Here is a 17,994-nt window from a genome sequence, read left to right on the forward strand (position 1 = left end):
TACATACACACTTGTATTCCAATTTTATTCATGTTTTTCTACAATATCTTTCTAAAATACATGGGTGCTATTTTGATTGCAAGGTCATGGGAAAAAGTTGTTCTGTTACCTGTTATATAAAGCAATACACATACATTATACCTTAAGGCAACAGTACACACTTTATCATAAATTACCTTTACATATATTATCAGTTAATGGCTTTATTTTTTTTATCCTTTCAACAATTTTATGTGCAATTATGGTTTAAAGTTGGACTTCAAAGCAGCAATCTATTACAACAGCAAAATAAAGTAAAATCAGATATAAAAACAAAATCCTAATAAAATATTGGGACAACTCAAAGCCATCATGCTTGTGTACATCATGCTTATTGCTCAAGCAAATGTGGCCATCATCATAAAGATATTTGATGTTTTATAGCCATTGATTAGCAAGTGTGATTGAGAAAATATTCATTTCCATTTTTAATGGTAATTATGTCCCAAGTTTCCATTCTTACCCTAAATAAAACATCAGCATCATTAAAACACACCAACAAACTCCACTCATGTGCATAATTCTAAGACCCAGGGGAAAATTAAACATGCAAATCACTCTATGCTGCCTATTTTGGAATACAAGAAGTAAGAAAGAAGTTCAATGATGCTGATCATCAACAGTGCATGAAAAAAACACATATTTAATCTGCCTTGAACACCCATAGAGTATCAATTTCAGTTAGTCCAAATATTCAAAACAGTGTCATCTACTACTTCATTCAAAATGTCTCATGCAAAAAAGTGATGTCAAAAGACTTTATATCGCCACCAAGATTTTAAAGAAAATTGTAAATCCTAAGTAAACCTTAATAAACATAGAGTACAAAAGCAGGGAAAACAAATTTTGTCTAGTGTTCTATTTATGTTGCCAAGATGATTGAAACTGATCTGGCTTTGAAGTCCTTTCAAAGGTCTTTGGACAGATTTAGAACATTAAACAACTGCAGTTCCAAAGTGTAAGGTTAAAAACGTGTACCAAAAATTTCAAAGGTTTCAAATTTAGACCAATATCACAATGAACAGAGCACCAAAATTCTACAAGTACTGTATAATCCTCCAATACAACACCTGTATACCACTAACTCTTTCAGTGCGGGAACCGAATTTTGAAGGCCTTTGCAAACAGTTTGGATCCAGATGAGACGCCACAGAACGTGGCGTCTCATCTGGATCCAAACTGTTTGCTATTCTGATAGTATTCTTTGAAAAAAAATCGAAGAAAATGCAAATTTTAGAAATTCAGCAGACGACATTTTAGCAGACGACAAATTACCCAGCATGCAAAGGGTTAATGATGAATCATTGACTTGTTTTTGTTTTTGAAGGCCTTACAAAAGAGACCTGGAGTGAAGTAATTTCCTTGATTTTGTCCAGATCAAAGAGGCAGAGTTATACTTGAATTACAAGAGTAAAATTACCAGGGGAACACTCTGTAAGTTCTGCTACAGAGTTACTGTGGTCATTAGCCTTGATGTAACCTTGTAAACTCTTTTGGAACAACAATAAGTTATTCTTAATTTGTTATGAATGCCATAGTTCTCGAGAATTCAGAAAAAAATACAGCACATAGCGATGTGTTTGTCATCACAAACACCAAATAATTAATTTATTATACCAATCAATTTGACTTATGAACAACCTTTTACTGTGTATGTACCTTAACTACATTTTATTTATTTTACAAACCTATTTATCTTAAACACAACTTTATACTGTTTGCATACATCTATGCGCAAGCTAGCAAACATATGGTTCAAAATCATATCATATTGACTATAACATAATTCCAGAATCAGAATATTGATTTTCAAACTTGGAAGAACAAGTTAAAAACTTCACAATTGAAAGTCAAATTCTGTGAACTCATACAAGTTCAGAAAAGAAAGTAGCAAATTATATTCAATAAGTATGCAAGTGTCATTTCAGTGCACTCAGTAATGTCTGTCTTTACTAAGGATTCACACACATTTATATGTTGTGATAATATTGTCTCATCCTAACTGGCAGTTTGGAGAAAAACTTAAGTCGCTCCAGATTTGATATGTAAATTTTGTTTCTGTTTTGTGAAATTTAAATTTCAATGTGTTTTATCTGCAAATGTAAAGTATGAAGTAGTGACCTGAGTTACTCTCACAGATACATATAAATAACATACATGGCTGATTCTATCCATCGCTGATCTTAATCTTGATGGAGCTTTTATACCAGCACTCACTTGGTCTTGCATATATAAGCATATCAAATTAATCAGTCCAAAGATCACAAATGTGAACAATTTAATTTACTTGCAGACTTAGTTACAGTGTTTCATATCAATATGTTTATATGGGGTATATTTACTTCTTAGTGCATCATATTCAGGGTAGTCATTAAACAGCCCGGGTTTATCAACCTGTATAATTTTGACACATCTTTCGTTATCAGTAAAGCCACTCATCTGACCATGCCGTATGACAACAAAGTACCTAAGCCTGAACTTAAGTCTCAACTTAAGATTTTTATGCTAGTATCAGTTAATAACAGAAACCGTTTGTGACAATCATAATTGAATCGACATTTCTTCATTCAAATGCAAACAAATAACAATTTTTGTTTGCATACATCATTAAATTTAATCACATCAACTGGGGGTCTAATGGAAAACATGTAGCACATCAAAGTCAACCATACAAAATCCATATCATGACACAAAAATGTCAAACATATTATCATTAAAAGACATCTGCACATGACAATTTATACAAAAAGGAAGACAACCCATGCAACAAGATTTATCTCCCTTACCCGAAACTCTCCCAAGTAGAGGCTGCAAAGCTCCTCATTTCCTATGACGTCTGCCTTGCCAGTTTCCTGCATTAGGCGGTCAAAGCTGTGCTCGGTTCCCTGCATCCAAGACAGAAACTCCTCCAGGGCACCGGTAAACTGTTCCAGAGACTGCAGGCTCTTGTCTGCAGCCTTTATGTTGCTTGCAAGTCTGTGGGAAGTGTAAATAATACTGAGTCTGGCACTAGGAAAACAGGGCTTCATACATATGCATAGTGTAGTCCCAGATAAGCCTGTTCAGAATGCACAGGCTAATGAGGAACAAACCTTTTCCGAATTAATGGTATGTTTCATTTAAAGAAACTCTCTGCTTAGAAAAAATACAGTTGAGGTGGAAAATGTTTTTCATGATTAGCCTGCGCAGACTGCACTGGCTAATCTCGGACAATACTTTAGGCAGATGCATTAAGCCCCATTTTCCCAGAGCACAACTTTACTTGTTGAGTATGATAATCTGAATTTGCCGCAAATTATATCAGCTTTTCAGATATATTTAAGAGGTAAAGTAACCTAGTCACACTCTTTCAGGGTAATAATTATGGTTAAATGATGAAACAGACTATAGGCTGAATAAGACTTAGCCTTTAAATGCTGGGTTTAATTTAACCCTAACTAGAAATGGCGCGGCAGAAGCCGACGCGTATCCCCACGTCGCATATTTGACCCAGGGGCGCACCCGGGGTTGGTAATGAGCCATGCATAGTTGAGATTGACCGTATTGTCATAAGAGAAGTTCAGCATCAATTAGAAGTGAATCGTTGTAGAAATGACGAAATTTTAGTAAAAGGCAATTTTGGGTGGGCGTGGCCTATGTGGGCAGGGCGCCCCAGGGTTGGTAATGGGTCCATACATAGTTGAAATTGACCGTATGGTCATAAGAGAGGTTCAGTATCAATTAGAAGTGAATCGGTGTAGAAATGAAGAAATTATAGTAAAAGGCAATTTTGGGTGGGCGTGGCCTATGTGGGCGGGCGTGGCCTATGTAGGCGGGCGCCCCAGGGTTGGTAATGGGGCCATACATAGTTGAGATTGACCGTATGGTCATAAGAGAGGTTCAGTATCAATTTGAAGTAAATGGGTGTAGAAATGAAGAAATTATAGTAAAAGGCAATTTTGGGTGGGCGTGGCCTATGTGGGCGGGGCACCCCAGGGTTGGTAATGGGGCAATGCATAGTTGAGATTGTCTTTCATGTCATAAGAGAGGTTCAGTATCAATTTGAAGTGAATCCGTGTAGAAATGAAGAAATTAAAGTTAAAGGCAATTTTGGGTGGGCGCGGCCTATTTGGGTGGGGGGCCCCAGGGTTGATAATGGGGCCATGCATAGCTGAGATTGACCATATTGTCATAAGAGAAGTTCAGTATCAATTTGAAGTGAATTGGTGTAGAAATGAAGAAATTATAGTAAAATGCAATTTTGGGTGGGCGTGGCCTATGTGGATGGTGCGCCCCAGGGTTGGTAATGGGGCCATGCATAGTTTAGATTGACCGTATTGTCATTAGAGAGGTTCAGTATCAATTTGAAGACAATCTGTGCAGAAACATAGAAATTATAGTAAAATAACCTTAAACAAGGGACAAAATTGTCACAAAACCAGGTTTTCATTGTGAAAAAAAATCTGATTAAGGGAGACAACTCAAACTGAACTTTTGAAATGAACAAACAAAATTAACCCCCTTTGTAAGTTTGTTTCAAAATAAATCTATTTTAAGTTGTGGTGACCTTGACATTGGAGATATTGACGTGATTCTTTCGTGCGACACACCGTCCCATGATGGTGAACAAATGTGCCAAATAATTGTAAAATCTCACAATGAATGACATAGTTATGGCCCAGACAAGCTCATTTATTGCCAATTTTGACCTTTGAACTCAAAGTGTGACCTTGACCTTGGAGATATCGACGTAATTATTTCGCGCGACACACCGTCCAATGATGGTGAACAAATGTGCCAAATGATTTTAAAATATGACAATGAACGACATAGTTATGGCCCGGACAAGCTTGTTCCGCCCGCCCGCCAGCCAGCCAGCCAGCCCGCCCGCATTCGCCAATCTAATAACCAGTTTTTTCCTTCGGAAAACCTGGTTAAAAATGAGTAAAAATCTCTGCCCCGGCCCCACCCCAACCCCCATAACTTTTGACCCAGGGGTCAGATCAAAATTCCAAATAGTGCAGGGTCGCTCATATGCTCATAGCTACCATGTGTGTAAGTTTCAAGGTTCTAGTGCTAATAGTGTAAGAGGAGATAGTGGCCAGGACGGACAGACAGACGGACAGACAGACGGCGGAGATAACCACAATATTCCCACGCTTTTCAAAAAGCCTGGGGATAATAAGCATACTGCACTCACTTGTTGAGCACAGCTGTCCACCTGTCAAATGTTTTCTGCACCTGGAGGTTGATGAGACTGGTGTCATCTGTGGGGTACCTCTCTATCAGCTGGTTAGCCAGCTCCTTCAACCGGTCTGCCCTCTGCTGCCAGTCAGACACTTCCACCTCCAGTGTCTGTGGGCGAATGACATAAACAACATTGAACAGGGGTTGTATGTGCAACAGATCTTATGACAACAAATGACATTACAACATTGTACAACGGTTGTATTTGCAAAAGGTCTATTAACAACCAACTAGATTACAATGTTGTACAGGGATTGTATTCTCAAAGATCTAAACATATATTTCCTTATTGTGTCCTTAATTAAGGAAATGGTGCATTAAGAGCAATAGCCAAAATTATGGGGAGTTGATCTGTGTACAACGTGAAATGTCAACAAGACCACATTATTGAAACGCAGAGAGACAAAGACTTTTTTCGAGATCTAAACTTCAGGGCCATTACTGACACTCAGACCTTGTTTGGAAGATCTAAACTTCAGTGATGTTATTGACACTCAAAACTCTTTTGAAAGATCTTAACTCAAGAAATGTTTAAAATGTACAAAATTTAATCTTTAAGAAAAACTGAGAAGAGTATCAAATAACAACAATCAGAGCAACAAATAGTGTTATTTCACATGTTTAATATAAAATTGAAAGCTAATCAACAGGTTAACCATTTTAAGTGTAGGGAGTACAAATAAGTGTGTCCTCACAGGGACCATCATTCTGGAAGCTGTGTTCACATGCACACACAAAAGGAAAGTTGGTATGTAACTGGCTGACACAAATAATCAAATATTCAACAATCAATTAGTTATACAAATGAAATTTTCCAGAGTTTGTTTGGTTCTTTATTAGCTGTATGCTATATTTTTCAAACATTAAATGTAACATGAAATATTTTTTTAAATATCAGAATAACTAATGGCTTGTAACTTAAAGAGAAGTTCTCTAGAAGACATGTTTTGCTTGGTACTTTTATAGCTATGTGCAATGTGATATAAATTTTCACAAGAAACAACAAGTGTTTGTATGAACAAATTAATAAGTAATGGCATTTAACTTACATCAACTATAAAATGAAGAACATGTAAAGAAAAAATGGCTACAATTAAAATACTGTTGAGCAGGCATTACCCAACTATGTGGCTTGAATTCAAATGTTTGATCTCCTTCAAATACTTTGGCTTATGCTATCATAATTATACAAATTACAGGCATAAAACATTCTGCTTAGAGTCTTGAGCCAAGACAGAAATCAAGAATTTTAATTTACTGCACAAACTGAAGTAGTTCTTTGCATTGGAAGTAGCCTAATTAATAAATTTTATGCTTTACAAGCTGTTTCTTTGAATGAAAAAACCTAATATTTTATTTAGCATAGAAGTATAAATATATGTCTGCAAATCCAATATGACATATAGTTCATTACACATCTGCATGCTTTTGGTATGTAGATTTATACTACCAGAAGGATATATCTGGGACAAATCATTGGACACATGAAAGCTAAATTAACATAACCAATGCGCTCAAATTGATCACATTATTATGTTTAATTGACCTTGTTTTCAAACATTTTTTACACATTCATTGCAACTGCACCAATGTTATTTCAGTAAACTACTCTGGTCTGCTGAACTTTATTCCAGTCCAAAAATAAGAACAGAGTAAGATGAAAGTGAAAGCAGCAAAAGAAACCAATATTAATTGACAGAGATCTACAATACATGACATCCATGCATGAAGTACAAGTTTAAAGATAACATCACACAAACAAGAGCACTGCATAGCGTGTGCCAACCCTCGGCTGCGGGTGCAGTTTTGAATAAATGAAAGCTTGTCTGAATTTTTTATATATTTTTTTAATTTTTTAGAGGTCACAGTGACCTTGACCTTTGACCTAGTGACCCAAAAATGGGTGTGGCATGTAGAACTCATCAAGGTGCATCTACATTTGAAGTTTCAAAGTTGTAGGTGGAAGCACTTTGATTTTACAGCCAATGTAAAGGTTTTAGCACGACGGACGGCTGACGACGAGCTGGCTATGACAATACCTCTGGTTTTCTCTGAAAAAAGCTGAGCTAAAAACACCTTGAATTGTTTGTATGTTTAAGCCTCATGATGTTCAAATTTGGGGGCATGTTCAACGAATTAAGGGCTGTGTCAGACTGATATAGTTACAGAAAAACGCCTCACCTTATTTTGTTTCATAAGCCTTTGGGTGTTCAGATTTGCAGGCGTGTCCATTGCAAGCTCCCCTTCAACACTAGTCAGCCAGCAATCAAACTCTGCATGCATTTCCTCAAACTGCTGACACTGGGAGGCCATATTGTCCAGCTCCGACTGACGTTTCATCGCGCTTGACAACGCCTGGTCCCATTGATCCTGAAGCCTCTCGGCTGAAACATGGAGGTGTTAACCCTTTACCAATATGATACACACTTTGACAGTTTTGTAGTTGCACCTCAGATAATCAAATTGAATTAAAGACCATTTTTTACTATATTTAAGCTTTAAAGGCTTTTTTGCCAGCAAACAGCATAAAACCTGACCAGATCGCAATGGCAGGCTTTTCTGACTTTAAACTGGTTGCATATAGCCATTTTCCCTTTGCTTCTGAGTGGGAAGGGTTAATGTGGTTTTTGCCAAATTAAGCGTTTCAACGGCCTATTTGCTTCCATAACATGTAAGTTATACCATTTAAATTGATGTTTGGTTGTTTCTTTTCATCATTAAAAGTTTATCTGTTATACAACGATGTTCAGTAACAAACACACCATATCCTTGGATAATTTCTGGTGTGCTAATTCTAAACTCACAAATATAATTTATGCCAGTTAATCAAAACTTCTCTGCTTGAATCAGAGAAGGCAGGCAAAACGACAGTATAAATAATTGTATTACCAATAAAAAGTTGACCACAGAAGTTATGTAGCTGGGCCAGGAATCAAACCTGCAATACTTTGATAAGTAGTCTATAAGTAGTCTATTGATGTACCAACAGAACCAGCAATACTTTGATAAGTAGTCTATCGCTGTACCAACAGAACCTGCGATACTTTTATAAAAAGTATATCCCTGTACCAACAGAACCTGCGATACTTTGATAAGAAGTCTAACGCTGTACCAACAGAACATGTGATACTTTGATAAGTAGTCTAACGCTGTACCAACAGAACCTGCGATACTTTGATAAGAAGTCTAACGCTGTACCAACAGAACCTGTGATACTTTGATAAGTAGTCTATCACTGTACCAACAGAACATGTGATACTTTGATAAGTAGTCTAACGCTGTTCCAACAGAACATGTGATACTTTGATAAGTAGTCTAACGCTGTACCAACAGAACCCGTGAAACTTTGATAAGTAGTCTAAACCTGTAATAACAGAACCTGCGATACTTTGATAAGTAGTCTGTTGATGTACCAACCAAAGCTGTGATATTTTGATAAGAAGTCTGTTGATGTACCAAAGAAACTGTGATACTTTGATAAGTGGTCTATCCCTGTACCTAAAGCACCTGTGATACTTTAATAAGAAGCCTAACACTGTTCCAACAGAACCTGCGATACTTTGATAAGTAGTCTATCGCTGTACCAACAGAACCTGCGATACTTTAATAAGTGGTCTATCACTGTACCAAGAGAACCTGTGATACTTTGATAAGTAGTCTATCCCTGTACGAACAGAACCTGCGATACTTTGATAAGTTGTCTATCCCTGTACCAACAGAACCTGTGATACTTTGATAAGTAGTATATCGCTGTACCAACAGAACCTGCGATACTTTTATAAAAAGTATATCCCTGTACCAACAGAACCTGCGATACTTTGATAAGAAGTCTAACGCTGTACCAACAGAACCTGTGATACTTTGATAAGTAGTCTATCACTGTACCAACAGAACATGTGATACTTTGATAAGTAGTCTAACGCTGTACCAACAGAACATGTGATACTTTGATAAGTAGTCTAACGCTGTACCAACAGAACCTGCGAAACTTTGATAAGTAGTCTAAACCTGTAATAACAGAACCTGCGATACTTTGATAAGTAGTCTGTTGATGTACCAACAAAAGCTGTGATATTTTGATAAGTAGTCTGTCGATGTACCAAAGAAACTGTGAAACTTTGATAAGTGGTCTATCCCTGTACCTAAAGCACATGTGATACTTTAATAAGAAGCCTAACACTGTTCCAACAGAACCTGCAATATTTTGATAAGTAGTCTATCGCTGTACCAACAGAACCTGCGATACTTTAATAAGTGGTCTATCACTGTACCAAGAGAACCTGTGATACTTTGATAAGTAGTCTATCCCTGTACGAACAGAACCTGCGATACTTTGATAAGTTGTCTATCCCTGTACCAACAGAACCTGTGATACTTTGATAAGTAGTCTAACGCTGTACCAACAGAACCTGCGATACTTTGAAGTACATGTAGTCTATCCCTGTACCAACAGAACCTGCGATACTTTGATAAGTAGTCTATCGCTGTACCAACAGAACCTGCGATACTTTGATTAGTAATCTATCACTGTATCAACAGAACCTGCAATACTTTGATAAGAAGTCTAACGCTGTACCAACAGAACCTGCGATACTTTGATAAGAAGGTTAACGCTGTACCAACAGAACCTGCGATACTTTGATAAGTAGTCTAACACTGCAGCAACTGATCTAGCAAGCCTAGTTTTTTAATTGTTAGTATTATGATTTGATGTAGCTTGACAACAATAACCTGATCCTGTGAATTCTGTTTCCATAAATAACACAGGTGAATTGTTTTCCTTTATTCATATTTTATTTCGTTCTTTACCAGTTGAACTACATCATAACATTAACTTTGTGGAATATTCTGTGCTCTACCGAAACCAATATATAACTAACTTATATACTTATGAAATAGTGTATTTAAATTATTCCTGCAGAAAGGTTCAACGGTCAGTGTCCGTTTTGTGTTTGCAAGCTCTTCAGTGCCACTAAATATTACTCTAAAATTGTCAAACTATTGTTTCAATTCAGATTTTTAGTCAACATACCAATAATTGCTGAGGAAGATTATACCACACTTTTGCTTCAGACTACTTGAGTCTAAATCTATTCTATTTCTGAAGCCATAAAATGGCACCCCAACAATGGGCCCAGATTGCTTGTCAATCAGTTTCCTATATACCAGTGAAGGTCTGTGCCTATTCTTACCCAATAATGCCAAACAAGAAACCAATGAACAGTTCCATTCATCCCAGGAGGGTATAAACCTATGAGCTTATATTTTTAGTGTTGACATATGAAACCCTACAAGTGCTACATGCATTAAAAACATGGAGCCGACCTTCTATTAGTGTTTTTTTAAAGAAATTCTTTTCTCAACAACGTACAACACTATGGTATCTCCAAAAGGTTTAACACACAGAATCCTATCGGTTATCAGACACCAGATATCCCATATGGCAACTATATACAAAATCCAGTAAGGTACCCCAATACAGTTTCAAACATATTGGTATTCCAATCAAGAATTCTATAATACAAGAGGGCCATGATGGCCCTGAATCGCTCACCAAACTAACCAAATACAATCCCAACTCAGTTTTCATCAAGATAAACATTCTGACCAAATTTCATAAAAATTGGATGAAAACTGTGACCTCTATTGTCGACACAAGGTTCTTCTAATATTTGACCTATTGACCTAGTTTTTAATCCAAGGTGACCCAAATACAATCCCAACCCAGATTTCATCAAGACAAACATTCTGACCAAATTTCATGAAGATTGGATAAAAACTGTTACCTCTATTGTATACACTAGGTTTTTCTATTATTTGACCTAGTAACCTAGTTTTTGACCCAAGATGACCCAAATACAATCCCAACCCAGATTTCATCAAGATAAACATTCTGACCAAATTTCATCAAGATTGGATGAAAACTGCGACCTCTATTGTCTATACAAGGTTTTTCTATTATTTCACCTAGTGACCTAGTTTTTGACCTAGTGACCTAGTTTTTGACCCCAGATGACCCAAATACAATCCACACCCAGATTTTATCAAGATAAACATTCTGACCAAATTTCATAAAGATTGGATGAAAACTGTGACCTCTACTGTCTACACAAATTGTTGATGTTTTTTCTATTCTTTGACCTAGTGACCTAGTTTTTAACCTCAGATGACCCAAATACAATCCCAACCCAGATTTCATCAAGATAAACATTCTGACAAAATTTCATAAAGATTGGATGAAAACTGCGACCTCTATTGTCTACACAAGGTTTTTCTATAATTTGACCTAGTTTTTGACCAAGTGACCTAGTTTTTGACCCCAGATGACCCAAATACATTTCCAAGCCAGATTTCATCAAGATAAACATTCTGACAAAATTTCATAAAGATTGGATGAAAACTGCGACCTCTATTGTCTACACAAGGTTTTTCTATTATTTGACCTAGTGTTTTACCTAGTGACTTAGTTTTTGACCCCAGATGGCCCAAATACAATCCCAACCCAGATTTCATCAAGATAAACATTCTGACCAAATTTCATAAACATTGGATAAAAACTGTGACCTCTACTGTCTACATAAAAAAAATTGTTGATGATTTTTCAATTATTTGACCTAGTGACCTAGTTTTTGACCCCAGATGACCCAAATACAATCCCAACCCAGATTTCATCAAGATTAACATTCTGACCAAATTTTACAAAGATTGGATGAAAACTGCGACCTCTATTGTCTACTCAAGGTTTTTCTATTATTTGACCTATTATGTGACCTAGTTTTCGACCTAGTGACCTAGTTTTTTAACCCCAGATGACCCAAATACAATCCCACCCCAGATTTCATCAAAATAAACATTCTGACCAAATTTCATAAAGATTGGATGAAAACTGTGACCTCTACTGTCTACACAAACAAATTGTGGACGGACGCACGCACACACGCACACACAACGGACGCCGGACAGGCGGACATCACAGGGTCACATAAGCTCACCATGTCACTTCGTGACAGGAGAGCTAAAAAGGTCATTTTTATTAGTGTCGAGTTCTTTCTTTCTTTGATTGCTATTTATAGCATCCCAAAGCATTGTCCCATATGGCATCCCAATGCATGGCCTCATATGACAGCCCAATAAATTGCCCTATCATGCATCCAAACAGCATAACAATGGATTAATCCACATGGCATCCAATAACAGTATCCCAGTTCATAGCCCAATATGGCATCCCAATTCAAAGCCCCATATGACATGCCAATTCATAGCCCCATATGGCATGAAAAATTCATAGCCCCATATGGCATTCCAATTCATAGCCCCATATGGCATCCCAATCCATAGCCCCATATGTCATCCCAATTCATAGCCCCATATGGCATCCCAATCCATAGCCCCATATGGCATCCCCATCAATAGCCCAATATGGCATCCCAAAACATTATTCCCATCTCATCTCCCCTACCTTTCTCTGTGATGGTCTTCCTCTCTGCCTCACTGAGGGAGGGGTCTGTGATCTCTGCAGCAGACATCTGGATGTCCATCAGTCTCAACTTCCTGTCCTCCATCTCCCCAAGATAACCCTGCCACACAATCACACCTATCAGTCTAGAGATAAGTTGTTAGGTTTTGTCAGAATTTAATTATATCAGAATTTTTGTTAACCCTTTTCCACTAAGATACACATTTTGACCTGCGTGCAGTCTCTTAGAAAATCCAGAAAAATTAAAGACTTTTCTTACTAGATTAGAGTTTTCAATGCTTTATGTCCAACCAAGATAATGATGAGCAGCAAAGAACATAAACCCTGAACAGACTGCAAGTTACTTGCATGCTATTCTGATTTCATCCTGGTTGAATGTAGCCTTTTTTACTTTGCTTCTGAGCTGGATAGGATTTACAATTGTGTATGAAGAGATTTAAGTAAGTTTGCCTCCCCATTTAGATTAATTGATTGTTTACACAATATATATTGAGGAAAACTAATGCATCACTTTAATCGCTAAGGCTACGATGCATGAATCATGCAGTCAACATTCTACAAATCCTTTGTCATTATAACTTTAATTTCGCTATAAGTATTAACATTAACCTATATTTACACATGTTTTTGATAATTATGTTTGAGAATTCAGGATAAGAATTGAGTTTTGTAACTTTCTGGTATTTTAAATAATTGAGTTACACGGTGTTAAAGATACGGTTAATTATGCAATTTTCACATTATCTTTTGTTCCGCAGATTGATATACATAATAAAAGCTTTTCTCTCACAATATTTTTTAAATATAGTTCTTTCAATTTGTTAGAATTGATAAACATTATTTTATGATGGATTGTGACATTTTATCAATGGGAGAACACTGAGTTGTTTTCTTTGGTAACTGCAAGGGATGTAACTGTGATTTATTTCATATATGTGATATTAATGGCATAAGATATTAAATTCTTTGTTTAAAGAAAATTTAAAATAAAACAGGGGTTTATATGCAACATGTTGCATAAAGGGAAAAACTGTGATGGAATTCAAAGATATTTATTTTGATGAATGGTTATGTTAACTGAATGCATGCAGGAGTGTTCTAAGGATTAATAGACTATATATCATGCAAACAGTGCCTGATTATGAGTATACGTTTTTGAAGTATTCTAAATAGGTGTTTATATACACCGACTCTGGGAAGGGCAGGTGTGAATGCACCTTTAACAGTGTCAGATGTTCAGCAATGTCCTTCAAGACAGCCCCAATTTCTTCAAGGTCATTTCCACTTAGTGATAGCAGAGTATTTTTGACCAAATTTTCCTGTAAGATAGTCTCACCCTTACCTGTACTGTCTACTTGTAAATGTGTGTGTGATTTATTGTTTTTAATTATAACTATAAAGACACAAAATATAAAAACATTTTAGTCATACCGCAGACAAGTTTACCCTATTTTTTTTGTATGATGTGCACTAACTGCCCGAGTTGAATAAACAGAAAAAACATGCATTTTGCATAAATATGCCTCAAGCAATTTGAGGACAAATCAGCTTGCACAGTTGCACAGTCTGGCCAAGAGCAATCCTGTATGCTATAGTCATGCAAGGTTGCCCGGTCTCATTGACGGACAGCGTTGGTCCTAAACAAACTGTGTGACTGCGAAGGCTGGTTTGGAGCTATGCTGGCTGTATATTGGATAAGCCCCTTTTTCAAACTATTCAACTTATTTGATGTGCACTAAGTCTTTCTTTTACTCTAAAAAATTATAATCACCATTGCTTATCTTACATTATATTATCTTGCATCCAATAAATAGAAAAAACAATTCTGAGCATGACTGAATGACTCACTAAGAAGTCATAATTATATTATCATGCATATTCATATAAAATCATATAAAAATGATGCACCCAATCAATGCTGAACACTTCAATGTACCTTCTGTTTGTTTGAGAGTTCCTCTATTTCCTCCATATCTCCCACTGTGACCCGCTGTGACTTCAGCATTCTTTCAAGGAGTTTCAGCCAATCACTCAACTCAGCCACTGATTGGTTGAAATCCGACCAATCAGGTTTGTCATCTGATATTAAGCTCATTTGGGCATGAATTGTGGCCTGAACTTTGGAGCCTTTTACTGAAATTACATGTAAATGCATGTGAATTGTAGTCGGTATTTAGAAAAACGTATTAGCTGCAAATGAAATGCATGGGAATTTAAGATCATATTTGGTTTAGTGTACAACAAGCTATTTTTTCATCCTTCTGCAATAGAAGAGCACCAAAATGAAGTCTAGTGGACAAAGACACGTTATCTTGACATCTTTTTACTGCAAGGAGTTACATGTGCATGTGCAAGACCATATATGTCTTACTGCACTATACATAATTATATAAAGGCCATATATCCTCAAAGACTTGATGTTACAAACATGAACCATCTAATATGTTGTATGAACATTTCATGATCAAATAAAGAATCTTTTTCAAGTGAACATAAGGTTAGTGAAAAATTATATGTGCATTGCTCGGGGGAAATTGGTCTAAATGCATGTGGGTAAAGTGTTGTCCCAGATTCAATCTCTACAGGCTTATAAGGGAGGACACTTTCCGCTTTAACTAAATTTTTTGCTATGAGAGTTCCTTTAAACCAAAAATATCATGTGGACAACACTGGTTTATCTCTGACTGATCTAGACATACATGCATTAAGCCCCATGTGGACGACACTGGTTTATCTCTGACTGATCTAGACATACATGCATTAAGCCCCATTTTACCAGATGGAGGCTCAAATACAAATAATAGAAACAAACGGATGAAACACAAGCAATCGGATATAAACTCCTTCATTTTCAACAGAGGCAACAACTAACAAGTACCTTGGGTAAACACTTCATGAACAGACGAGTCCAGAGGGGTGGGCTCCATTCGCTCAGCGAGGTCCTTCACAATCAACCAATCAGAATTAAGCATGTCTAGTTGGTGCTGGACAGTTGGGGGCAACTGAGAAGTCTTGAAATCCCTCTGTAGGGCCACACCAGTCTGATTCAGGGAGTTGATATTGGCCTGTTTAGCTTTCACTGCATCTTGTGTTGTCTAAGAATAATACGAAATAAAGATATTTTTTCAATGCCTTCCTCTGGTTTGTAAGGAAATATTGGTAATTGAAAGCGATATTTCATCCTTCCACAGAGTGAAAAATAAGGGCGAAAAATATTGATTCTGTTCACTGTTTTAATGTGAAATGAAGTCATCATGACATGATTTTTCAGGTGAAATTCTCCTGTTTGTAAGAATAAATACAGAAAGAACAGCATTAAAATTAAACAATTGTTTGCACAACTTGTGAAAATATTAAGTTCTCTGATCACTCATGAATTTAAATTGATAATCTACTGACGCCAACAATTGACTTTAAAATCATATTCTGAAGTGTAAAAATACTTGTTAGCTGTTTTAAAAAAATGCATGTAAAATAAAAATAAAGTTATTTACAAATCTGTATGTCACTTTAATTATTGCATAATCTTATGAAGCATCATGAAAAAGTAAAGCTAAACAAGAGATGTGTTCGTCAGAAACACAATGCCCCCTATTGCGCCGCTTTTAAATAAAATTTCAATATATCATTTGGCAGGTTTAGAAATTATTTCCCTTTTATAGCTTATTACTTCCCTTGGATTGTATTTTTTCACACAGACAGACAAACAGACGGACTGACAGTTCAACTGCTATATGCCACCATACCGGGGGCATTAAAATCACACCTAATGCAATCCTACCTAAAATAAGTTCCAATGACTAAACAAACCCACCTGTGGATCCACTATGATTGAGTCCTGCTCATCCACACTTGTGGCTGACTGGGCGTGCCTCGCAGTGAGGACCTCCCGTGTGCCCGTGACCCACTTCTGAAGGTCATCCAAGCCAGAGATGAACACTCGCAGCTGCTGGAGATGTTTCTCTACACTGTGTATGGCATCTGGGATCTCATTCATCACCTTAACAACAGATTTTGAATATGGTCAATGCTCTGAACAAACTGAGTTTAATGCGTGTTTATAAAGTTTAGTCCAAGACTAGCCCATAGAGTCCAACACTTCAGTGGCCTAGACTGGGTTTTGTTTGCAAGAGACTTCCTTTAAACTAAAAATGCCATTAAAATGGAAAGTGTCGTCCCTGAATAGCCTGTGCAGACTCATAGGCTAATCCAGGTTCCCCACTTAAAGCCCATCCATTAAGCCCTGTTTCCTAGCCTGTGCAGACTCATAGGCTAATCCAGGTTCCCCACTTAAAGCACATCCATTAAGCCCTGTTTTCTAGCCTGTGCAGACTCATAGGCTAATCCAGGTTCCCCACTTAAAGCCCATCCATTAAGCCCTGTTTCCTAGCCTGTGCAGACTCATAGGCTAATCCAGGTTCCCCACTTAAAGCGCATCCATTAAGCCCTGTTTCCTAGCCTGTGCAGACTCATAGGCTAATCCAGGTTCCCACTTAAAGCCCATCCATTAAGCCCTGTTTCCTAGCCTGTGCAGACTCATAGGCTAATCCAGGTTCCCCACTTAAAGCCCATCCATTAAGCCCTGTTTCCTAGCCTGTGCAGACTCATAGGCTAATCCAGGTTCCCCACTTAAAGCGCATCCATTAAGCCCTGTTTCCTAGCCTGTGCAGACTCATAGGCTAATCCAGATTCCCCACTTAAAGCGCATCCATTAAGCCCTGTTTCCTAGCCTGTGCAGACTCATAGGCTAATCCAGATTCCCCACTTAAAGCGCATCCATTAAGCCCTGTTTCCTAGCCTGTGCAGACTCATAGGCTAATCCCGGTTCCCCACTTAAAGCCCATCCATTAAGCCCTGTTTCCTAGCCTGTGCAGACTCATAGGCTAATCCAGGTTCCCCACTTAAAGCCCATCCATTAAGCCCTGTTTTCTAGCCTGTGCAGACTCATAGGCTAATCCAGGTTCCCCACTTAAAGCCCATCCATTAAGCCCTGTTTTCTAGCCTGTGCAGACTCATAGGCTAATCCAGGTTCCCCACTTAAAGCGCATCCATTAAGCCCTGTTTCCCAGCCTGTGCAGACTCATAGGCTAATCCCGGTTCCCCACTTAAAGCCCATCCATTAAGCCCTGTTTCCCAGTCTGTGCAGACTCATAGGCTAATCCAGGTTCCCCACTTAAAGCCCATCCATTAAGCCCTGTTTCCTAGCCTGTGCAGACTCATAGGCTAATCCAGGTTCCCCACTTAAAGCCCAT

At 37.5% G+C, this 17,994-nt stretch overlaps 1 protein-coding gene across 2 annotated transcripts in view; it reads right to left on the reverse strand.

The window, feature by feature from the left end:
- LOC127850937 (dystrophin-like) overlaps positions 1-17,994 on the reverse strand; it is a 241,431-nt gene that overhangs the window by 104,340 nt on the left and 119,097 nt on the right. For both annotated transcript variants that reach the window (XM_052384339.1, XM_052384338.1), the window contains 7 exons: positions 16,557-16,742; positions 15,621-15,837; positions 14,679-14,875; positions 12,725-12,842; positions 7,447-7,649; positions 5,219-5,373; positions 2,826-3,015 (listed from right to left, as the gene is read on the reverse strand). In XM_052384339.1, coding sequence (XP_052240299.1) covers positions 2,826-3,015; positions 5,219-5,373; positions 7,447-7,649; positions 12,725-12,842; positions 14,679-14,875; positions 15,621-15,837; positions 16,557-16,742 — 1,266 coding nt within the window. The remainder of the gene's footprint in view (positions 1-2,825; positions 3,016-5,218; positions 5,374-7,446; positions 7,650-12,724; positions 12,843-14,678; positions 14,876-15,620; positions 15,838-16,556; positions 16,743-17,994) is intronic.

This window comes from Dreissena polymorpha, chromosome 11 (assembly GCF_020536995.1).
Source record: "Dreissena polymorpha isolate Duluth1 chromosome 11, UMN_Dpol_1.0, whole genome shotgun sequence".
Classification (NCBI taxonomy): domain Eukaryota; kingdom Metazoa; phylum Mollusca; class Bivalvia; order Myida; family Dreissenidae; genus Dreissena; species Dreissena polymorpha.